This window comes from Polistes dominula, unplaced genomic scaffold (genome assembly GCF_049000335.1).
Source record: "Polistes dominula isolate Pdom_NZ unplaced genomic scaffold, Pdom_raw_medaka contig_73, whole genome shotgun sequence".
NCBI classification, from domain to species: domain Eukaryota; kingdom Metazoa; phylum Arthropoda; class Insecta; order Hymenoptera; family Vespidae; genus Polistes; species Polistes dominula.
The window spans coordinates 9,292,932-9,318,464 of record NW_028300951.1 but is presented as its reverse complement, the minus strand read 5'-3'; the positions used below and the strand labels follow the sequence as shown (position 1 = coordinate 9,318,464).

The 25,533-nt window shown below is 31.8% G+C and overlaps 1 protein-coding gene across 6 annotated transcripts in view; it reads right to left on the bottom strand.

Moving 5' to 3' along the window:
* LOC107067855 (neural-cadherin) overlaps positions 1-25,533 on the bottom strand; it is an 85,849-nt gene that overhangs the window by 27,853 nt on the left and 32,463 nt on the right. For 5 of the 6 annotated variants that reach the window (XM_015323740.2, XM_089172397.1, XM_015323741.2 and 2 more), the window contains 3 exons: positions 22,586-22,775; positions 22,149-22,331; positions 20,356-20,545 (listed from right to left, as the gene is read on the bottom strand). In XM_015323740.2, the coding sequence (XP_015179226.1) occupies positions 20,356-20,545; positions 22,149-22,331; positions 22,586-22,775 (563 nt within the window). Of the gene's footprint in view, positions 1-6,432; positions 7,234-20,355; positions 20,546-22,148; positions 22,332-22,585; positions 22,776-25,533 lie in introns of those variants that run through there. The other variant, XM_015323745.2, reaches the window with a different exon arrangement.

The window sequence follows — 25,533 nt, the reverse complement described above, 5'->3', positions numbered from 1 at the left end:
CAGCGTTAAAATGCGACTACCAAATTACCCCTCTTTCCTCTTCTTCTTCTTCTTGTTCTTCTTCTTCTATCCTTTAACTTCCTAGATACAACATCCCACTATTTTTTTTTATACCTTTCTTTCTCAAACCACAATTACGTTCTTCGTATGAAAAACAGATCCAACGATCGTTGAAAAAGAAATGTTTTTACATTTTATTTCATATTTTCTTTTTGTTTAAAAAAAATAATCATTTTTCTTATCACCTTGTCAAACGTGTCTCCTTTTACCTATATATTTTCTTCCTTTTCGTTTTTCAATTCGCACATATTGCGAGTTTGACGCACGATGAAAATGCAAAATGATTTTTTATGTTTCTACCACAACGATATTATGTCGAAAAAGGAGAAAGAAAGGATGAAAGGGTAGAAATAAAGAGGGTTGGGGGAAAAAAAAATCAACCGAGTATAGATTTACGCGAATACAACGTTTTCATATGGAGAATTCTATGTAGAAGTACCCGTATAAAATGTTCGCTCTATATCTTTGGCACACAAGCGTTATCGTTCTATTTAATACGATATGACGTAGGAAACACAAAAAGAGTAGAGTGGAAATAGAAATATATATATATATATATATATATATATATATATATATATATATATATATATATATACATTTTTTTTTTGAGAGAGAGAGAGAGAGAGAAAAAAATTCATGACAATATCGCGAAAACTGGCAATGTATGATATAGGATTTTCTAATTGTAATCCAGCCTATCTGCAATCGAAACTTAAACACACACGCCCTAGGACCATTTTTTTTTCCAAAACGTACCAAAACGACATTCCACGTTATATAGTACCCTAAGTTTATAGTACTTTTTTATCCACTAACTTATTTTTCATTTGACAAAAATCTAATCGTGGTTGTTATTGCACGTCGTTATTGTTCTTACTGTATAACGCATCGTTGTTTATTCTGAAGAAAAAAAAGAAAACTTATACGAACGTTTTCTATTCCAGCAAGTAGAAGGGTTTTTAGAAGAAAAAGAACGATTTCGGATTACTTTGTACATAAAAGTATATGAAAGACAGATCTCGTCTCTTTTATATCCTCTCTCTCTTTCTTTCTTTCTGTATATATATATATATATATATATATATATATATATATATATATATATATATATATATATTATATTATTAGACTTCCAATTAAAATAAATCGAAGCAGGAAACTCGAATTATCGTACATTGCAATAAAATAGTACAAAACTATAATATAACTAATTATAGTTATACTATTAAGTATTCGATTTATCTTTCCTGCTTGATTTATTATAATAAGATGATTAAAAGGAAACCTCGTTAAAAATTAAAAAAATGTCATAAAAATAAACGTAATTGTTAAGTTCTGACATTTTAATGTCCGATGAAGAAAAGAAAAAATGAAAATAATATATAAGATTGCATCAGTGCCTATCGTATTCCATTAGCTGCAAAAATACGTACATTTACATAGGACATTTTATATTTATTTTACGCTTAGGACGAAATTCGTGATTTCTGAAAATGTAAATAATGTGTATTATCCTACGGTCGAAATGGAAAATCGCGAAAGGAAATTTTCGTACGCGTAAACAAACACGGAAAAATAATTAAATGCGAAAGCACGTACTGTTTATGCACGCACCACTTTTATCTCATTTAGGATCGTCCGTGATATACATATATATATGTTCCACCCTACAGAGAAACCATTCGCACTCACGTGGATAAAGATAGTAATTTTTTAAAAATCTAGGTCATACTTCTCTCTCTCTCTCTCTTTCTCTCTCTTACTCGAGTAAGCGAGCGAAATGTTAAGATGTACTTTTTTCACGACTTTAAACTTCTTCTTCCTTCTTTTCTCTTTCCTTCTTTTCTCTTTCCTTCTTTTTCCCTCTTGAAAGTCTACCTACCATCTTCCATCATTTCGCACTGTGTATCATCGAACTTACAAAATATAATGCCTTTCCTGTCGATATTTTACATTTGTTTTTTTTTTTGGTTTTTATATATATATTTTACACGACTCTTATCATACTAAAATTGTGTTTTATTTCGAATAGTAATTTACGTATTTATAAGATACAAATGGTAAAGTAACGTTTTGAATATTAATAGACCGCATCGTTCGCGTTTACTTCTTTCATTTGCATCTGGTTCAAATTAATACAAAAAAGAAAAAATAAAAGTAATAAATAATAAGAATACAAAAAATTCCACTACTATCTTCGAAACGATAACAGACGTATAAAATGAACGTGCTCGCAAGGTGAACTCGTTAAATTCGAAAATTTACAAAATAAACTCGCGAGTTACTTTGCTTGCTTCTTCTTCTCCTCTTCGGTATTTTCAATCTAACAAAAGTACGAAGATATTTTATAAAATAAAGAAGGAAATAAAAAAAAGAAATGCGAGAAAATAAGTGCGGTAAGAGTCGTGTTCAAACTCAGGTGTGCATAGAGAAACTAGTATGGGACCGGGCAAATACGAGGAACACGGATGTGAATGCTAATTAACGTGGATGTTCTCTCTGTGAAAACAGGAAGAGAGAGAGAGAGAGAAAGAGAAAGAGGAAACTGCCAAACGGGAATTCCACAGCGTAAGTGCTATAATCCGGAAGAATTTAAGGGGATTAAATAATAAAATACGCTTGTTACACAAACAAACAAGTACGCACACAAGAGTGCTCCATTTATCTTAACCACGCGAACGAATTCCTTAGTCGGTTATTTAGTTACTTGAAAAGAATCCGACAGCTTGGTCACGCATATATCACTACTGTCTCTTCCTCTCTCTCTCTCTCTCTCTCTCTCTCTCTCTCTCTTTCAGTCTTTCTTTCTTATTCTATTTTTTTTCTCTTCTTTTCCTTCCGAATAAAAGCGACTCTTTCCTCTGGTTTTAGTCTCGTTTCTAGAATTAGAAAATTCTTTCTTGGAATTCTTCTCCTTCATGTGTCCGTTCGCGTTAAACTTTGTTGAAAAACACACTGATAGTAGTTGTTCCGAGAAGTAGCATTATTCTTGGTTTTTATTTCAAATGAAAAGGATATAAAATGTGACGTAAGCACTGTATACGCTCTCAACACGCGTGCACATATTATTGCATATATATATATATATATATTATATATAGAGTAGAAAGAGTAGAATAATAGAAGAGATTTGAAAAGTTAAGTTGGAGGAGGGATGGGATTATTCCCAGCAGGTGCCATTAATGCATCTCATTGCATGTACACAGATAAATAAAAAAAAATCCTTTTGAATTTATCGCAGAGAACACACGCGCCCGTCCAACGAAGCTTGAATTTTGTAAAGCAATACTTTTGTTTTTTTTTCCTCCTGAGGCTAATCCCCATGCGAGAACCATTCACGTGGTTTCGCGCCAAGTTTCGACATTTCGTTCGTTCATTCGTCCGTTCGTTTGTTCGTTCGATTAAATTCAATTTCTATTTTGTACGAACCCCGTTGATGAAACGTTAAACGTATTCGACACAGCAAAATAAAACACTTTGTTTTCCCTTTTTTCCATTCTTCACAAAAAAAAAAAAAAAGAATAAACGAAACGAAAAAGATCTTCGTTAATATTTTTTTTATTCTTTATTTTATTCTATCTAATCAAAAATATCGTAGATATTTTAATCGTTAAAAATCGAATAAAATAATATAATAGAAAAAATATAAGTGAAATTGAACAATTTTATTGATTTTGTCGTACTAAAATGCGAAGGAACACTACGAATATCGTTGATATTAACGGCAGACTATGCTCTAAAATTTCACAAGTCATTTTGCAAAGTACAAATATACATTGCACTCGTAAGATTGGAGATCTGAAACGATTTACGTGATGTATTAGCTGGGTGCATCGAAAATGCTCTGCCGGTAAATTCTCGCGAAATGGACAATTTTAGTCGCGTCAGCTGAAAGAAAAAACGATCCATTCTATTTTTCTCGATTTTATTTTTTTTTGCATTTCTTTTCTAAAAAAAAGAAAAAAGAACAAAATTTTCTACTATTTAAAGAACGAATAAATTTTGTCGATATATTTTTCCCTACATTTATTATATTTTTTTATGTTTAATAATAAACTCAGCATAAAAATAATTAAATTAATAAATTAATTATTTTATGCTGTGGGGTATTATAGAAAAGAGAAAAAGAAGGAAAAAGAGATGATGATTAATGTATATAATATAATATAATAACAAGAATATATATATACAGACGTAGATTTACTTACAAATACGGAGATTAACAACTTATCAAACAGAGAATCAGAGAATCAGAGAATAACATAACTTATCTACACGTATTTATACAAAAAGTAATCTACGCCCTTTTGGAGAGGGGCAGAGAACTTATTAATCTTATTGGCTTCCAGCATCCACCGGAGGTGGATAGAGGTGGGGCCAAACCGAAAAAAGCTCGGTCTCTCACCGTTTTCAATTGTTACCGTCAACGGTCCTCTCCATGGTAACCATCAACAGTTCTTAATAAACATCCGTTGATGGTTATCTCCCTAACAACCGCCAACGATTTTTCCCAATTGTTATAAGAAAGATCTAGATATTAGTTTTATCGTCTGCAATGCTTATAAAATGTATTATGCTCCTAATATATTTTTTAATTATAGAGGTCTATAAGAATAGATATACGTTTTCTTACAAAAAAAAAAAAAAAAAACAATACGTTTACATATTTTACATATTTAATAAAGAGAAAGATAGAGAGGAAGATTTTAGTTCGTAAAAATATCGGAAAAACGGTCCATCATCTTGCGTCCTATCACTTCGCTTGACGACGGGTCTTGATAAAAAAAAAAAAAAAACGCGTTCTATTTTTCCACGCAACTGACGTATAACCGATGGGATCAAGAATTCAATATATTTTCTAGCCTTATCGAATAGTACGAATCGCGACATTCGAATGTCGTCAAGTCTACGAAAAGCTGTAGCGATAGAAGAAGAAAAAAAAGGAATAAAAATGTCTCAAAAGTAAATCAATAGTCCAACATATTCGAAACTTTGATATACACTCTCGTAGTTGATTGAAAAAAAAAAAAAAATAGAAATTTCATTAACAAAGGAAAATCAAGAAATTTTCTTTTGAAGTATCACGAAAGCTCCAAAAGCTTTTTCGGCCCTATTCTATTGTAACAGTTAGTTCTTTAACAGGTGAGAAAGAGAGAGAAAAATTGAGTTCGCTTTCACACTCTTTGTTTTCTTTTTTACTTTTTTTAAATACTAGTCATATGGAACATTTTCAGCATGGAATGAATGGAATTAGGTTCCCTTCGTAAAGAGATTAAAACCGAACATGACGATGAGGAGATGCGTAATCGTATAAAGTCAATTTTCCGCAAGTGCATTCGCAATATGCAGATTCGCCCATTCAAAGCTTTCCACCATTTCTACTCCCTCGAAACCAACGTCCACCAACGCGCACTTGCATTACGAGAGAAAACTCATATGTGCTCTTTTCTCTCTCTACTTATATCTATACTTATTTACATATATGTTCGTTTGCTGTCAGTGTGCTGTCTCGCGAATTATTATACGAATATACAAAATTAGGTAAAAAGTTTTTATTTCCTTCTTAATATTTATTCAATTCTTTCTTTCCTGCAGAAAAAAAATCGTTTTTCTTTCATCGAAGGATTTATTCTGATCAACAATCGTAGTGTCACTTTTCCATATATCAAATTGTTTAATATCAACATTTGTGACACGTATTTTATCAAAATTATATAAAAAATAAAAATAAGTAATAAAATATTCGTTGAAAAGGTAGAGGTAGAATGAATTTTACATCAAAGAGTTTGGCGCGCAAAAATTGCGATTACATTTGCAAGTCTGGCACTATTAATTCATGACACTTAAGGGTCTAACTTTATGAAGGTAAAAACGATCGAAGGAACGCGAAGAAAGCTTATCGCGGGAAACGATAAGACCATTAAAACTTAAACTCTATTATCGAACAATTTCTCAAGGATCGATCTTTTATTCTTGACGTTCGCATGAATATGTATAGTTGAAGAAAAGAAAAAAAAAATAAACTTACGATACGATCAGGATAATGGAAAATAAGTGAAAACGTTATCGAAAGATGAAGGACACGCACACTTTTCATTTTCTCTTTTTTAAAACAATATAAAAATATTTCTGCCTTACGTAAATATGCTGACAAGTTAGAAAATGTAATGGATTAGCCTGAATCAGAGAAATTCGTCGAATTGGGTGGGAGTGAATGCTTATGATAGTTCGAAAACGCACCACCTATTTGCAAATTTATTCGTGACACGTAATTTAGTTCTATCTCTCTTTCTTTTACACATTTTCATTATCGATCACACACGAACATCAGACATCGTAAAAAAATAAGAATAAAACTTGACAACATACCTAGATAGGTGCTGTTGGTAATAACCCAGAAAAGTTTGAGCGGATCAACCATTAAACCACACGTTCATCTCATAAACGAACGATCCACGCAAAATTTCGTTCCTCGTCGTTGTTTATTTTTTCCACCGAGGATTCAATCCCAAAATCTTCCGGTATAAGACTCACCCGTTTTTATTTTTTTTATTTTCGTATATTTTCAAACAAAATTTATTTCACGCACTAAAATATGCGACAAAAAAAGGACACAACTTTTCAAGAATATCAATCACCACAAATGTAATAAAAAAAAGCGGTGACAATCGTCGATGATAAGAGAAACGCGCGGCAGCAGCAACACCACCACCAATCACCACCACCACAACCGAATTAGCGTCTCGTAGTCTCTCGACTACTAGGATGACTAGGACAAGGAATAGAAGGAGTAGCAGAAGAAGAAGAAAGAGAAGGAGAGAGAAAGAGAGAGAGAGAGAAGAAGGAAAAGAAGGAGGAAAAGGTGTAGGTAGAGGAGGAAAGACAAGATAAGAAGGGCCCGCACGCGCCTTTACAACTTCCACTTCTTCTTCCTTCGACTTGTTTGGTCAGCCCTCAAAGTCGATTATTAGAGTATATATATATATATCTCCTTTTTTTTAAATTTATTTTCTATTCAATTTTTGTGTGTACTTTTACAAATAATAATACGTATTTCCTTCTTCTGTTTGAATTCCTTTAATTCAATTTTTCCTCGTTTCTTTTCCCTATACGCGGATTCGTAAACGTTATCTCGAAGCTGAACTAGGTAGCAGCTATTCGTACGTCCAGTACGGTGGCTGTCATCGACATGTTTTTATCGCGGTGGTATATTCGTCGTCGTCGTCTACGTCGTCGTAGTCGTCCTCTGTGGGTGGATGGGCGGTCGCGCGCGCGCGCACTTACTTAGGGTGGGCGGTTGGTGGTGATGGTGGTGGTAATAGTGGTGGTAGTGGTGGTAGTGGTGGTAGTGCTACCAATGCCGACCCCGAGCCAAAGAGATTTGCGCAGCCGCGGCAAATCAGTCGGGGCGCACAATCCACCCTCAGTCAATATACTGTGTCACCGCGTATACCGAACGCGGAATCGCAGGAATGCGGTCTGTAGGGCCATACGAGATGGAGGATTTCTATGACACCAAACTTTTGCTCAACGATATCTCTCTCTCTCTCTCTTTCTCAATCTGTTTTCTTCTCTCTTTTACTACTAAAATTCCCACACTCTATGATATATTCACCAAGATACTCTCAACCATCTCTTCTTTTTCTATTTTGTGTATTTTCTTCTTTTATAATCAAAGTCTTTTATCCTACCATTCATTTTTTCTATTCTTTTTTAAATCTTTCAATAATAAAAACAAAATAAAATAATATCTTAATCTAATCGAAATTATAAATGGAGATGTAACTTTAAAAACATTTTGTAATTTAACTTAACGATACACGTTTACAATAAAAATTGTGGTGACGATACTTTATTTGTATCGTTCACATGCAACGTGCAGCAACAGGCTTCCGATGATAGAAAAATCGAGAGTACCGATAGATGTCTTATTAAAGTTGCACGGTTCTTGAAAGGAATGTATCATCCGCTTTTATTGCGGGTTGACCTAATCTTCGCGCGTTTTATACAAATGAGATCGGTGATGGTGGTAGGTATCAAACAGTTTAGGTAGAACGTAATTGTGTGTTGTAGGTACAAGTGCTGTTATGTAAGCTCCTATTATTGAGATAGGGGAGGAGAGGGTTGAGGAAGATGCTGGGAGACAATGTCGGATACGAGTGTGGCCCGTTGTCTATCTTCATGAATGTCTCGAGCTATTTGGCGAGATAGGAGAGGATGCGGGTGCGGCCACAGACGATGCAACACTACTCCCTCTCTCTCTCTCTCTCTCTCACACACATTCTCTCATTCTCTCTCTTCCTCACACATTTCACTATTCGATCGGCCCTTCTTGACATCATCGTCGACGCACGAATGATACCTTCGATTCTATCGTCAAAACTTTATAGAACGATAAGCGTTTTTGACAGGTGTTTCCCTTCTCCTTTTCTACCCCCCTCCTCCTTCTCTTTTCCCATCGTTTCAACTATATTGTCGATAATGTGTGTTGTTAGTATCACTTACTTATCTTCCATTATGTACATATTATGTATCCTTTATTCCTTTATTTTCCTTTTTTTTATTTTAATAGTATCAAACGAATCAAATGAAACACGTACGATTTTTGAATATAAGAAACTTTAATTAACCTGTTATTTTTGTTTTTTTTGTTTAGTATAAAGAATTTATTTAATTGTAGAACTTTTGACAATTGACGTAGAATTTTAATTGTTTCGATAAAATCTCAAAAATGTGTTCATAATAATAATACGTTTTAATAGAATTTCTTAGTAGCTTGTCGAAGTTTTCTTAAAATGGTCTTTTTTTTTTTAAATATTTTGTAAAGTTACTTGAAAAAGAGAAAGAGAAAGAGAAAGAGAAAGAGAAAGAGAAAGAGAAAGAGAAAGAGAAAGAGAAAGAGAAAGAGAAAGAGAAAGAGAAAAAGAAAGAGGAAGAGAAAGAAAAAGCATGTTTAGCAAGTGAGAGGAAAATACTTAGCACATTTAATACAAGCTGCTTTTATTTTGTTGCCTTATTAATTTTAATGAATAAATTCACTTCACGGTTGGTATTTACATTCATTTATTTATATATAAATATATAAATATTTTCAAACGTTATACCAAATTAATATTTTTGAATTTCTAATAATATTCTTATATTTTATATTATAAGTGGTACTATGTTTCAGTTCTATGACGTACTATTTTACAATATTTTCTCCTCTTTTTCTTTACTCGAGGGTTTGTTGAAACCAATGGAAATACATTTTGTTTTTCTTCTCTCTCTCTCTCTTTTTATTTCATTCTTTCTTAACAAAACATATCGTAGTGTAAACTGTGAAATGCGATGTAAAATATATAACACACATCCTTTAGATATTTAAAACGAAACAATAGTTTCTTTCATCGGACACTACACTTTTTCTACATTGTACCACTCACAGAGGGTGAAAAAAAAAAACGATAAACAAAATCGATTTTTCAATTTATTTACAGGAAACAAGGAGGAGAAAAAAGAACGTGTCCGGTGATTTACGCATTCGATTGGTCAATATAGAAAGAAAGAGAAATAGGAAGAAAGAAAAGTATGTTGTTTCTTTCTCGTTGAAACAACTGCTAACTGTGCCAAGAAAGTCAAAGAAGAAAAAGAAGACATTTTCAACGATTTTTCTCTATTTACTTTAGCAAACATTTTTGAGTTTATTCGGTCACCCTGTACGGGAATTTCTCGTTGGACTTTCTTAGCTAGCGTCGTCCCATTATCGCACTTTACTTCGAAAAGATTTCATTTCGAAGATAGGAAATCCTAGTAGGGTAGTGGAAAGAGCTCTGGGTAAATACGTTGTCTCAAAACTTATTTTACGGGGAAGGGGGGTGCGATATAACGGTAAAACGAGATGGAGAAACCAACGATCGATTTCGCGCACACGCACCCGCCGCATCCGCATATACTACATTGTACAAATTGCAAAATAAGCAAACATTTTCTGAACAATTTAGTACAATAATTTCCATTAGGAATCATTTAAAGTTCATGAAAATATTTCTATTTGCTTCTCACCTCCCCCGCCCACTATTCGACGTAAATTACTGATACGTTCAAACTATTCCGTAAATGCCATAGTATTATTATTATTAAAATAATTATTATCGTCCTATCATTTGCTATTTTCATTATGATTATTGTCAGATTAATACTTGGTTTCTATCATCATTATTATAATTACGTATTATTATTATTATTATTATTATTATTATTATTATCATTATCATTATTAATATTAATATGGTATTTGTTAAGCATCATTCTAATTCGAATAGATACGTAGGATCAATTGTCAATTTTTCCCTGCCACGCCCTTTAAACCCCCGCCCGCCCCATTTAAAAATTACAAAAGAAGTATAATGACGATGAATCAAAAATCTGTTAGAAATTCAAGGTGTCGCGTTTAATTATAAAGAAGAAAATTGTGAGAAAATTTGTTATACTTTTGGGAATCGAATACTGGTAGAAATTCGCGTAACAATTATCGAAATTTAGTCCATTCATTCAGTTCGGCTAATGTAACTGAAAGTTGGAAAGAGAGTCAATCTAGAAGAAAAAGAGGAAGAAGAAGAAGAAGTAGAAGAAGAAGGTGCTAGAAACTAATCGAGAGAATCCATCGAAAAAGTTCGTCTTACTAGGCTCCTAAAAAGCACTTGAGAAGCAATACCCGTTTCGATCTTTCCTACCTTCGAGTATCCCCTTCTTTATTTTTTTTTATTACGAAAGCCTTCGAAAACGCCAGTCAATGAAGCATGATAGAAAAGATTGCTTCGACTTTAACGCGCCCTTTTTATTTTTTTGTTTTTTTAAATCTACCTCGAGATGGTCAAAAAAAAATCCAGATGTTATATTTGCAAAATATACGCTCTCGGAATCACCGATATATTATTTGTTTCATTTTTCTCCTCGTTATTATTTACAACGCAACGGGGATTATACAAAATAAAAGAAATAAAGAAAAAAAGAATCATTTAAAAAACGGAGGTAGAGAGAAAGGCGGTAAAAAAAAATGCGCTAGTTTAAATTGAAGCATGTTTCGTGAATTTCAAGAATTTAAATATGTTAACGTTAGTTTTTGCTTTTTTGCACGTGAGTATATATATATATATATATATATATATATATATATATATATATTTTTTCGTAGGTAACGCTGTGTCACTTTCTTTCTTTTTTATTTCTTTTCAACTTTTACCAGAAGATCTCGGGAGAATAACGAAACGCAAAAATTGGAATATAGGCGTCTAGGGAGAAAGCTCGTATTACTATTATTGAATAACTTTAAACAAAACTACCTGGTGTCTCGTGTTATTATTCGTTAAACTAAACTATTAGATTCACCAAGAACAAAAGACACATTCTTCTATTTTTTTTTTTTTTTAATAAAAATTAGTATTTTTTTGTTCTTTTCTTCTTTTTCATTTTTAAACATCAGTTTTAATAATTTACGAAGGAATTTTTCATGGAATTTCTTAATAAGAAAACAATTCGCAAGAAGAAAGTACAAACTTTTCTTATAAAATATAATTAAGAAATAATTAAGCATTATAAATGAACAAAGAGATCAGTTTATCGATAAAACTATAATAAACGTTAGTATATTTAATAAGGTTTTCTCGTGAAATCCTTAAAACTAAATCGATCGATCGCGTTTTGTAACATGTTACGATAAAATATATAGAAAGAATCGAGAAAATACTTATTCGTTGAAAAATATTACTGCCCATCCAGGAGTTCTCTCACGTAGACGAGACAGAAAAGAATGGGACACCTTTTGCAGTGACGTACGAGTTTTTTCCTTCTACAGGTCAGAAGTAGATTTTTCTAACCATAAGATCTTAAAGAACAGGAGGAAGAAGAAGACAGAGAAAAATAAGACGTGGAAGGAAAGAAAAGAAAATGAAAAGAAAATAGAAGAAAATGAAAGAAATGAAAAGGAAAGGGAAGATAGAGACGAAAGGGAGGCCAAGTTTCGCGGGATTAAAGGCAGCTGCTCGTAAAAAGGAGAGTTACGTCGTAATTCCTAAACCTCTAGTTTTATTAGAACGATCTAAAGAAACGAGGACACTGCTTACGAGACTCCAAACACTAAAAGAAAGAGAGAGAGAGAGGCCCGGATAACGTAAGACGATAAAACCGTTTGTTACTTTATTCCCCACTCGTCCCCTTTCCACCCACCTAAGAAAATGCAAGAAAGTTTTTTCTTTCTTATCTTGTGTGTTAGTTCTATCTCATGATCGGCCTTCTTTTATTCTTACTCTCGATACGTGAATTTCTATGTCTAAGAAGGTGATAGTTAAGATAAAACTTATTGGAAGATGCGCTTGCAAGCACGAACGTATCATTTTGTTTGCGATATAAGAAGAAGAAATTTCGATCGGAGTACAATAATAAGTATAAGTAGAAAAGATATAACAGTTCGATGCACTAATAAAAGATAAAACGTTATTTTCTATATCACTGTATAGTTAAGGGAAAAGATAAGTACCATTTTTTATTTTTACTCGATTTTTTTCTTCTTCCTACTCAAAACTTCTATCATTACTGTTAATATCGTTCTTATCGTGAGTAATCGTTTTATCATTATACAGAATTAATATTAAGCAGAATAAGAGTATATGGTGTGTAGCCTAGAATATATAGAAGATATGAGCTTATATTTTGAATAAATAAGATAAAATTAACATAATTTTATAATTACGTTTTAACGTTTTATATATATTTATGTCCTTAGTAAAAAAAATACGGAATGAAAAATTTTGTTATTTATGTTTAAAAATTATTAACAATTTTGATTTTATCATATCAATATTATTAATATATTTTAATAGGTAGAGAATAATTTTCCCTTTAAAACGGTAGTTTTTTCGAGTCTCTACGAATTTCTGTTCGGAAGATATCGCTTTGCAAAGATTTTCATTCAAGTCTTATACTACAGCTGATCGTAGTAGTAATAGTAGTAGTAGTAGTAATAGTAGTAAACAGATCAATGACCCAATGAGTAATTTGAATGAAATTATGTAGGTCAGTGTATCAACGTAAACCTATCTTTTTTACATGGAAATATCTTCGGAACTAGGCATCGTAGAAAATTGAATGATACGTCATTTTAAAGGGCAGAATTTTGTCTATTTTTAAAATAAATTTTTAGCATTATTAATAAACAATATAATTATTTATAATAATATCTTATATTCACATAGAAATATCTTCGGAACTAAAAGACATAGAGACATAGAAAAAATATCATTTTAAAGGCCCATTTTATTTTTGTACCATTTTAATCTTGTTAATTAGTTATAAATATATTTTTATAAAAATTTCCATCGTATTAAAAGTATGTTTTTTTTTACAAGACAAAACAAGATTTATAAATTGTTTTTTCTTTTTACCTGAAATAATTATTTTTATAATAATCATAAAATGATATTCATGAAATTAGCGATACCGTTGAACGACAGTTCCGAGAGCATTTTTTTGGAATAAAAGAAACGTTTGCGAATCTATGCTCCATTGAACAATCTAACTCTGTCTATCGACTGTGAGAAAAAGAAAATGAAAAAGAAAATACTAAAAAATCACGAATCGATAATTTTGAAAAAAAGCAGGGTAAATCTTTCGCTTGATAGCACTCGCAAGCTGAGTATTATTCGAAAGCATATCACCCATGGATTGAGTTTTGCATACGTACTCGTAACTCCCTTTCTCTCTCTCTCTCTCTCCTCCCTCTCTTTTTCTTTTTAAGCTTGTGCATCGATATTGTCGCGGGAATTTATAGGTTTCCAGGTCAATAAGTATCGGTGGTGCGGTAAGAGGAATAGTTGGTGAAAGTACGTGGATGAATAATCGGCAATCCAACAAGAGAGAGAGAGAGAGAGAGAGAGAGAGAGAGAGAGAGAAAAGAGAGAGTAATCGTCGAACCGAATTCGTTTCACGTTGCTGAACTGCGAGGCAAAAATCAATGAGGAATCTCATCGAGAAGTTGAAATCTCGAGAAGGCACGTGAAACGGCACGCGGAGCGGTTTCGAATTCTTTGAATTAGTCGATCGTCCAACGATCGCCTCTTCTTCCAGTAAGAAAGGTATTAAATAACAATAGTTTGAAAATATTTATCTTTGTTATTTTCTCTTAGATTATATAAATTATTGATACTCGAATTTACGAATAAATCAATAATAAGATTCTTAATACTACTTCAACACACGTCGTTCGAATCAGTATTAATTATATTAATTTTGAAAAGGTGAAATCTGTCAGTGTGGTTACAAACTCAAACGTTGATTAACTACGATAAATTTTCGATGTTCTCTAATATCGAAACCCAAAGCAAGTTGGGAACGATACTCGTGTCGAGTAACGATGAATTCACCGAACCGCGTCGTTCCATTATGCACAAATTTACGTATTTCTCTCTCTCTCTCTCTCTCTCTCTCTCTCTCTCTCTCTGAATCGAGATACGGATCTCTGAATTATGTTACGCACACATCTCTCTATACGATTTTTCCTTCTCTTTTTATTTTTTTAACATTTTTCCTTACTCTGTATACTTTTTTTTTTATTTTTCAGTCCCGATATTTTTCGTTGTGTCACCGTAATAAGAGTTGACAACTTGTTATTCAGAAAAACAGTGAGAGAGAGCTGGGGTAGGTTGAAAGTTTCAGATAGAGAGGACGGTAACGATATAAACGAATGAACAACGAATGTATAATGTTTTGACAATGCTAGTGTGGATCTCGTCGTCGTCGTTGTCGTCGTCGTTATCGTCCACAGGTACGCGCGTCGTTTTTGGAAAAGCCGTGTCGAGTTTTCGACGATGCGTCGTATGCCACTACGTTATGAAATCGTACCTCAGCTGGTAGTAGTGGCTTGGTGAATGACCGAACACTACAACATGCTAATACTGTCCGCAAAACGTGTATCCGTATGGACAGTATTAATAACGAGAAGAGTCTCGTCGTTGTTCGAGTACCATTCGAAGTTCTTTTTCAACAAACGAAGTTTCGTATACGTCAGAATTATATTTACCAATTTGATGCTAATTTACAAAAGAAAAAAAAAAGATGAAATATTTCTAACAAAAATATTGAACTTTTGCAAATCGATGATTGATATTATAATATATTAATTTTTTTTTTTTTTTTTTTAATGAAATAACACAAAAGTGTACTTCAACGTATTTAGACGAAGACAATGAATACACAGTATCCAATAACGAAACGAATAATGAATGAAAATATAATTAATTTTCTACCGTATTTAAATCGTATTTGTGCGAATATCTGACTCTTTCTCTCTTTCTCTCTAATATGTCTCTGTCTCTGTCTCGTCACGCTCTAAAGCGAGTTTTCTAGCGTAATTCGCAAAATTATGTTTCGACCGAAATTACTCGTTTGTCAGGTAATATCATTAAGGACGACTACGTTAAATTCGAAATGAAATACAGCCGTTTACTTCATACAAACGTCACACCAATGAATGTTTATAATAGTAATTCAAGCAATCGCGTTATTATTATTATTGTATTTTCGAGAAAGGCACTAATATCATCGGATCCATACGAATATCAATTCCATTTATTATACGATCAAAGCCGATAAAAATATTAAACAATCCAATTTTAATTGTTCTCGATAATTTTCGATATATGATATACCAACCACGTATATTACTCTTTCGATTATAATCAAACATAATGATCTATTGTTCGTGACTTTCTCCTAGATAATAAATTTCATTACTAACCTCCAATTTACTGGACGTATCGGCTCACCAAAATTTCCCTTCGTTTCCCGAATATGGGTAAAAAAAATGGCTAGACATTCTTTCCGCCTCGTACATCCAGCAAATTCGTTATGTCGGAAACGCGTATATATATATGCTAGGAAGTGTGGGTTTTGGTTATACAGAGTTGGTTTGCACTCTTTCTCTCTCTCTCTCTCTCTCTCTCTCTCTCTCTCTCTCTCTCATATGCAAGCCACAAACATCCTTTCCGTCCTATTCTGCCCGTGACGTCACTGCTGCTACTGCTGCTGCTGCTGCTATTGCTGGTGCTGGTGCTGAGTCTCGATTCGCAAATCTGTCCGACGCCGTTTCGTGCTCGGAAAAAAAATTTACGCTCTCTAAAAGACGCACGTAGCACATTTCATTGTTTTCCCTTTTTCTTGCCCTTCTTTTCGTTGTTTTCACAATTTTTTTTCCTATACGTAGTTATTTTGATTTCTCTTAATAATTTAACGATAACAATTTAAACGTATAAAAATTAATTGAAAGAAAAATTAATTTTGATTTGATATTTCCATCCATCATTCTTTCCTCCTACATCCCTAGATTTTTTTCTACGAGAAAAAACAAACTATCAACTTGAAAACATTATTTATTTCATGGTAAAGAAAGTTTCCAGACATGGATAAAAGTTGAAATATGACGGTTACGTTATCGAGATCACTTTTTCGTTATAGTTGTGTGTTTTCAGTGGCGAAAACACTATGATATTGATCCTGCCCACTACACAATGTCCGAACTCTCGAGAGTGTGTGGTCTTTCTTTACGCGTTACAGTTCAGCAAGGCCTGTTGCCAACTTACGAGGAAAGTTTAGAAACGTCCCGCACAATATCGTGTTTATCTCTTCACGGTCTGCCTACCAGATACGAAGCGGAATTTAACCTCGGTGTCGATTTTGAAATTTTGCTTTGTATGGAAATGGAAATATGGAGAAAGATAAACGTACCTAGTTTTGTTAGTGTTGGAATTTTTCTTCTATTCATTTGTAAAATACAAAAAATAATCTTTTTCCTAAAAAAAGAACTAAAACGGTGTGTTTATGTAATATATGTGTGTGTATTTGAAAAGTTTAAATCGATAAAATATCGTGATGGACCATTTTTCTCTTTTTATCTTCCTGTAAAAAGAAAAATGATGTATCTTTTACCTATTAAACCGCGAATAAACGAATATCGGTCCATACGCTTTTTGCATTTGATTAATGTTTTACGTTAAATATTGACAAAAAAAAGAAAAAAAATGCACTCGAATGAATATTCGCGAGATCTGTTCTTCCGATAACAATAAATTAATAAAATATTTCGCTCTAGAATGTAAATAATAATATTTGCATATGTTTGAAATAAAAAGGAAGGAAGGAAGGAAGGAAGAAAGGAAGGAAGGAAGAAAGGAAGGAAAGGAAATTGGAGAAAGTTAAGCAACGTTGTGCTACGAGTGTAGTGGCTCGATCAAAGTCAGCATATTAAGTGCTTATTTACATTTAACCATTTGCTATTCCACTTTTTTGTTGCGTTGAATAATTTTTTTTTTTTTACAACATTTGACGTCGACGAAAATCGACCATGAGATTATTCGTTCATAATTAATCGAATTTTTCTTATTAAAAAATTGATAATAGTAAGAAAAAAAAATAAAAAGAACAGAAAATTAATGAACGTCTCAGCGAGAGCTCTTGCTTGTCTATTAAATAATGAAAAAAAAAAAAAAAAGAAGGGAAAGAAAAAAATGTCAAGAACATTCGACAATGTTACGACCCAATTATTTCGCAATACGAAAAGGATGCAATTAATTATCAGACCATGCTCGTAAACGGGCGAGCAAACTGTCGTTTAAACTCCCCTCCACTCCCACTCTTCTTCACCTATTCCGTTATATTTTACAACGATTCGACTCTATTGTTAACAATACGTACGCGAATTGTACATACATAAATACATACATATCTACATACATATATACATGCATACGGTACGTTATATTCTCATTTTCCAACGGCAACGTGCCAAGTACCCTCTTGCAATTTAGTATAATTGCGATTTAACAGTTTTCATCCCTGGTTCAAGAGTAAAGCAAGATACCCAACTATAGTTAACTTCGCTAACGTGCACGGATTATTGCTATTTGATTGTAATGGGACGTAAGTAACACGCGTGTAAGTCTATTATATATTCCAAAGTACATCAATTTCGTTTCAATTTTATCTATTTTTAATGTTTCCTTGGGTGGGAACAACATTTTACTAGTTGAGTACCCTATGAATATATGTAACACAGGATGTTCCGTAAACTGATGGTACAAAAAACGAAACATTATACAAACTAATTTTTATTCTACTTTTTCGAATTAGTTTTTATTTATTTTTTTTTTTTTATAGAGAGAATCATCGATATAAAGGACACCCTATATATATCTCGTATCGTCTTTATAGATATCGATAGAGAAACGCGTAACATTTAAGTAAACTTTGAATAACTTGCAAATTCTACATTGTACATGAAATCCTTTTACTTCGAAGTTATATGCTTCCTAGTAAGATTACTCGCGTTGAGTAAACATTGTCGAGCAAACGACGTTGGCTCGTTGAAATCTTTGATGATATTTCAATCCTTTCAAACTCGAAGATCAATAAAGATTTACATCTTGCTTTATTTAAATTTGAATTTGCTTTTTAATGTTTTTAATTAAATATATATGTGGCATATACATTTTTGATCAAATAAAACGACAAATTTTAGTCAAAATGTATCATAAGTTTTCACAAGTTATAGAAAATAATTGAACGTTGAGTAAAATTGAATAAAAAAAGTCACGATTTGTACAACAACAAAAAAAAATACATCGTAAAATCAACGAAAAAGATTCTATGTTCTTCCATCAGAGAAAGAATCAATCAAAAATTTATTAGAACTTCAATTGACTAACGTTAATATGTTTTACGACGTTCTATGATGAAATCAGAGAAAAAAGAAATATTAGAGAAAAGTACGGGACAGCATTCTTATGGTGAGTTTGCTTTGGGTACTATCAACTTTTTATTTTTTGTAAGAACATAAAAATCCTATGACTCGGTTTGATTTCAAACCTGGGTTTTGGCTCTTTTCCATCTTCTAATAGATTTTTGTCTCCCCTTTTCCCTGTGTTCTATCGACGTTATCTCTCGGAATTAAATCCTAATCCCTCATCTTTATCTTCTTTTCCTAGTTTTACTCATAGGAAATATTCTTCTCGTGAAATAAAAAAAAAGAAAAGAAAAGAAAAGGTAAATTTTCTTTTTGTTCGAGAGGGAAAAAGAGAGAAAGAAAAGAAGCTCCTATTTTCAAAATCTAATGAATTCTTCTTTTAATCTTTGAAGCAAATGAAAGACAAAAAGAAGATTTTACTTTTGCGTTGATATAAAAGGCCTTTGGTGAAAATCAACGAACTTAGATTTGCGAATCGCGTAACTGTTGTAATCGGTTAATACGATTTTGCTGAATTAACGTACTCGAATTGATTTCAATGTAACCATTGACTTGAATACGCTGATATTTGAATTAATTGAAGTTATAGTATCGCGTTAGTAAATAGAAAATATTTTTTTAAATAACAATATCGTTATAAACTAAGTTTTCTTTTTATATCGTTTTTTTCTAAATTTCAAATATTTCGAATATAAAAAGTACTGATCGATATATTTATTATATAACTATTAAATAATTTCATAAATTAGCAAATTTAATTAATTTAACGACGTATACATAAAAAAAAGAAAATAGTTATACTAATAAAAAATATATTCCCTTCTTTTACCTGGAAGTAATTTTCTTTGGTTAAATAATTGTTTAAGAAAGAAAATCTTCTAAGAGAATTTATCTTCAGTAATCTTGGATAAATATTAGTATGTACATTTATGTGAGTGTATAATAAAAGTTGAAAAAATATGAAAACTGTAAAAGTTGAACGAGAAAATTGAATACGTATATATATTTGAGTTAAGAAACATTCAAATTAGAAATTTAATATTTTTAAATATTTATCGATGCTATTTCTCACTTATCATTTTTAAATATATCTATTCATGTGACTCCTGAAAAATATCTTTCATTAGAAAAAGAGAAAGATATATAAAGAGAGAGAATAAAAAAGAATAACTTAATTCCACATATTGAATAAATCTCTTTGAGAATATTATTGGTTGCAATATGTTGTTATTAATTTTTAATTAAATTCATGTGTTTTTACATAGTAGAATTTAATTGATAGTCAACATTTTACTATGTAAATGTGTACGAGTATATCGAATTAAAGCTTTTACGTTAATCGTTATAGAATTTAATCAATGTTTCAATATACCAATGGAAAAAAAAAGAAAGAATGTTAACATTAAAATAAAACTATCATCAATCTAATTAATTACAGTTTCGACATGTCGCCATTGAAAGAAATGTTCATGAAATAATGTGTGTAAAGTGAAATTATGAAGAAAAAAGAAATGACGTACCTGAATTTGGTTGACCATTGTTATTGGGTCTCGCTGATGGTGCCCCATCTCTGGCTTCAACCTCAAGAGCATAAGCACCTTGTTTCTCACGATCGAAGACTATTTTAGTAAAAATCTCACCGGTCTCACGGTTAATCTCGAAATAATTCTTTCCTTCGTTTCTGTCGCTGTCCACTATATAATACGTAACCTGTAAGGATAAAGATAAATTTACGGCTTTTGTTCTTACCATAATCTTCATTCGATTTATTACCCTATATATCTAATATGTGATTACGTACGTTTTGTGTAAAAGTTCTTTAAAAAAAAAAAAAATAGGATGACTCGTAAGAAAGAATAAAATATAAATGAAGATTTAATTCATGTTGGTAATTGTTTCAATCTACTAACATTGATTTTATTTAAAATATTCACGAATAAAATTATAAAGACAAATCTTAGACAGGCCCAAATCTAATCAATCGCGAAGCTTTTATTTTTTCTTTTTAATTTTATCGCAATAAAATGTTTATTCTTCCCTTTTAAGTAAGAAAAAAAAACTCCGGACACTTGGCAGAGACCAATCGATTTTGTCCGGTGCAATTAGAGAGATTGGAAGAAACTACGGGGGAATTTTCGATTTTTCTTCTTCTTCCTTAAATTGTTCGTCGGATAATTATTTCCTATCAGTGATGCGAGGATATGCGATTGGATGATCATTCGAGGCGAATAAAAGAGCTCTCTTGCATAGTCGATAAGCATAAATAATTCCTTTCCTTGCTATTCTAGTGGTAATGTACGATAAATAATTATGCGAATAAAATAAGACATTCAATTTAGTGAAAAATTGAAAAAAAAAGAAAATATAATATATTGTAAGTAATATAAAACGATTGTGTGTTATTTCTAAACATATTTTTCCCTTTAAATTGAAGAAAAAAAAAATAATATGAAATGATATTCAATAGAATGGGAAAAGATCATGCAGAGTATCGAATCGTTTCGAAAATATCCGAAAGTATCTTTTTCAGGTCGATGAACTGATCAAAGGTGGAAGTACGTCGATGGTATATACAGTTATATACGTAGTAGTATAGTTTCGTTCGTTTTCTCTATGCTAGGTTGCTCACGTCGTTACTTTTATCATGAAAACAGTCCTTTTCTCTTAGATATCAAAGAGCAACGATAGTTCCCAGCGATCGTACGTTTCCAACGTAGCTACTTCGAATAATAGACATTCCTAAGAGACTCGTTTCAAGTCTCGATCTTCACTATTGTGTATAAGCTTCTTGCCTATATGCGACCTACACGAGTCACGTAACCAATTCTTTAACTTCCGAATCCTTAAAAGATACGCGCTCAAAGTTTCTCAAAAGATCCGCGTAGTGAGAATTTCCGAGAAACTACGATTACAATTTCTACGACTACTTTTGTATTTTCTCTGTAGAAAGAGGTACCCCTTTACGTAGATAATACGCTTTTCAACTAAAATCCAACGAAATAACATTTGCAATATCTTAACGCGCATTTTCTTCCTTTACATTTCAATTGAAAATTTCAATTGAATTTTCGATGATAATAATGATTAAAGATTTTGAGAAATAAATATTTCATTTTTCCAAATCGTCTATAATATTTTATCTCCTTTTTGTAAATAATACATTTTATCAATTTTCATTTACAATTTGAGAAAGATAAACTATGTTTTTTAAATGAAAATTAATTTATCAAATAAACATGCTCTCGAGTATCGATTGTATCAGTTAATATAGCTCAGTTTAAAGCAAGATAAGTGTTGATCGGATCAAACTTACCTGATTGTTCGGGAAAGTACCATCCTTGTCGATGGCGTTGACCTGAGTAACCTTACTACGGATCGGTTCACCCTCTAACACGGTCTCCTGTTCACGTTCGGTGAAAAGTGGTATCTCGTCGTTAACGTCCTCCAACATAATGTGAACCGTCGCTTCTGATGCAAGTTGTTGCGCTCCATTGTTCTATGGAAGAACATAATACGTATGACACGTACGTGAGAACGAGTATATACATACATGTGTATGTTATATCTATCAAAGCGTGTCGAACAATGAGATCTAACGCACATTATATTTTCGAAACTATCAACAGCGTCATACCGTAATTTATTATCACTCTATCAAATTCATCTATATATGTATACTCGATCTATTTTATTCTATTAGATGTAAAACATAAATTATAATTTAAATATCATTGATAAAATTCAACCTACCTCAACACGTATCGTCAAATTGTATTCCTTTATACTCTCGTAATCCAACGGATGGTTAACTTTGATATCCGCCCACGTTACCGATTGTTCAGCACGTTGCTGAAGATAAAAGGTGTGATACTTGTTCGTTTGTGCCGTAGAACCAGGCATTAAGTGGTAAAAGACCGTTGGATTATTTTCGATTCCAGAACTGTTGAGACATACACACGAAAATCAAACGTTATTACGCGAATTTAATGTGATAGAAACAAAAATGGAAATAATAATAATAATAATAATAATAATAATAATAATAATAATAATAATAAGAGTTTATAACTGTTCAAGCGATTATCGAATCGACTTTGTAAATCAAAACGGAAAATTTTTAACAGAAACGAACACGGAAATTGTATATTATCGTTATAATAGATAATGAAAAAAAAAAATATTATAAACAAATAAATCAACTATTACTTTTTTACTATCGATATAATAAATGTCTTCAAATGAAAGATCTCATAACATGCGAAATATCAAATATATAATAATATACACATACGATTATAATAAAGACGAAATAAGGAACTTTTACTTTAAAGAACGAAAAGTCAATCGAGAATGAAATTATCTACAAATCTTTTTTTTTTGTTTTTTGTTTTTTTCAAACTTGTATAGATTTTTTTTTTTAGTTAAAACAAAAAAAATGGGAAAGATCATTGAACGTTTTCAATCACGATACTCTCGTTCTTCTTCATCTATGTATATATACTTAACGAAAAAAAAAAGTAATATTTAAATATAAACAAATGGAATAAAATCAAATTTCTTCTTAATGCGATAAATTTAGTTACCCTTTTTTTTTTACTTCCTCTTTTTATTTTATTTTTATTTTTTTATTTTTTTTTTTGCAAGCGAGAAGAAATCATCGAAGAATTCGAATGATTTCCGAAGATATTTCGTGTTATGTTGTGAATTCGAATAGTTTTTTTTTTCTAGTCGACAAAATAATGATATATCTTTTTTTTTCTTTGTTTATTTTTTTTTTCTTTTTCTTTTTCCGACTAGTCGTCCGTATTTTCCGTTTCAATAATAATGAGAGTATATAACCCGGTGGTTTAAAGGATTTCGATACATTTCTATATGTTTTTTAGTGTGAGCCTCTGATACATAACATAGATATTTTCGACAAAAGAAACAAACACCATATAATAGTGACAGAGAGAGAGAGAGAGAGATATAGAGAAAGAGAGAGTGAGAAAGAGAGAGAGAGACAGTTGGCATGATCGACGAATACACAACGATAATGAAACACTAGCTACAATTCCCTTCTCCAATACACAACTTCTGCCTTGTTTCAGGCACGAAATTGTTGCTTTGACAAATGTTAGTTTGGCTGTTTGTCGTTTTCGTATTTACCGCTGGACTCATTACGACCGACTTTTTATTATTTTTGTTTAATTTTGAAATTGTTAAACAATCTAAATTAAAATGTAATCACATATATTTTTCCTGTAGAGATAAAAAGAAAAAAAAAGCAAATTAATTCATACCGTCCTGAACTGCTACTCTCCTAATTACACATAACATCATTAATAATGTTCATTCTTTTTAAATTATTCGATAAATTATCTCGATTCAGTTACACTCGCTAGGGAAATTAGATATGATTGATTCATAGTAATTATCACGCGTATGAATAATAAACGAGAGACACGTTACATCACGTAAACTTCATTAAACATGCGCGACAAACTTTAACAAGAATTTTCTTCGAAAATAGTCGTGAATCATCATCATCATCGTCGTCGTTATCATCCATTAGAAGTTTCTCTAATAAAAAAACATTATCGCAAAATTTTACCCATAAATATCTCCTACGTTTTCTTTTCATTTTGATCGTTCTTTACTGCGAAAAACAAAAGAATTATACCTTATAGATTTAAAAGTAGAAAAGAGAAAAAAGAAATCAATGTATTACACGAGTAAAAGATGAAAAAAAAAAAACATAAAATTGGACCTTTTCATTAATCCCAGATATTTTTGTCTTTTTATTTCGAAGAAAAAGAGATAGGGGAATAAAATAAAAAAAAAAGTAAAAAAAAAAAAGAACGAGATAGTTCGAAGGGATCCAGACAGATAGACAGACAGACACACACCCAAACACAGACCCACAATCGCACGTTGAAAAAGAATGGGCCCTGTAGGATGTGCTTTCCGAGTCATACGTTGAACGTCCGAACAGAACGTACGGTTCATCGATCCGTGAAAAGGATGGAAGGTAAAGGGAAATAGAGAGAGAGAGAGAGAGAAATCCATTCTCTATCTCTATCCTCCCCATCCCCCTACCTCCTTCCCGCCCACAAAGTCACATTGGTGAACCATACGTTTCTAAAGGACTCGGCGCCAAATTAATAGCACCGTTTGTCAGTCGAGAATACGTCGGCATGAGAGAAAGCTCGTACTACTAGTGCTACCTAAAGAGGAGCTTTTGTAGAAACTACGTTCTCAAATATCACCAAATAATATGAGAAATTCAATGGTGTTCGCGTGTCAAGTCCGTCATTCTATAACGTCCTTTGAGAATTTTTTTCGATGACTCTCTTTTTTCTATTTCAAACGCCTACTCGACTTTAACTTTCTCAACGAATTATATTTTTTCTCGCGCCTCCAGTGTTTCTTTCTTTCTCCACCAAATCGATGTCTATTCCTATTTTTTTTTCTCTTTAATTTTACTCTATATACTTTTTTAAATATTTTTTTCTATTTTAAAGTGAAAATATTTGTACGTTTTAATTAATCCTTCTTCCGTAACTAACGACCCGTATGCGGGTCGTATCGTAACGATGAAACATACGAGTAACAAAAAATGATACTATTTTTGAAAATATCAAATAATATGCAAAATAAATCGTATGATTTTTTTTTAAATATATATATATATATATAATGAATAAACTTCGATGATT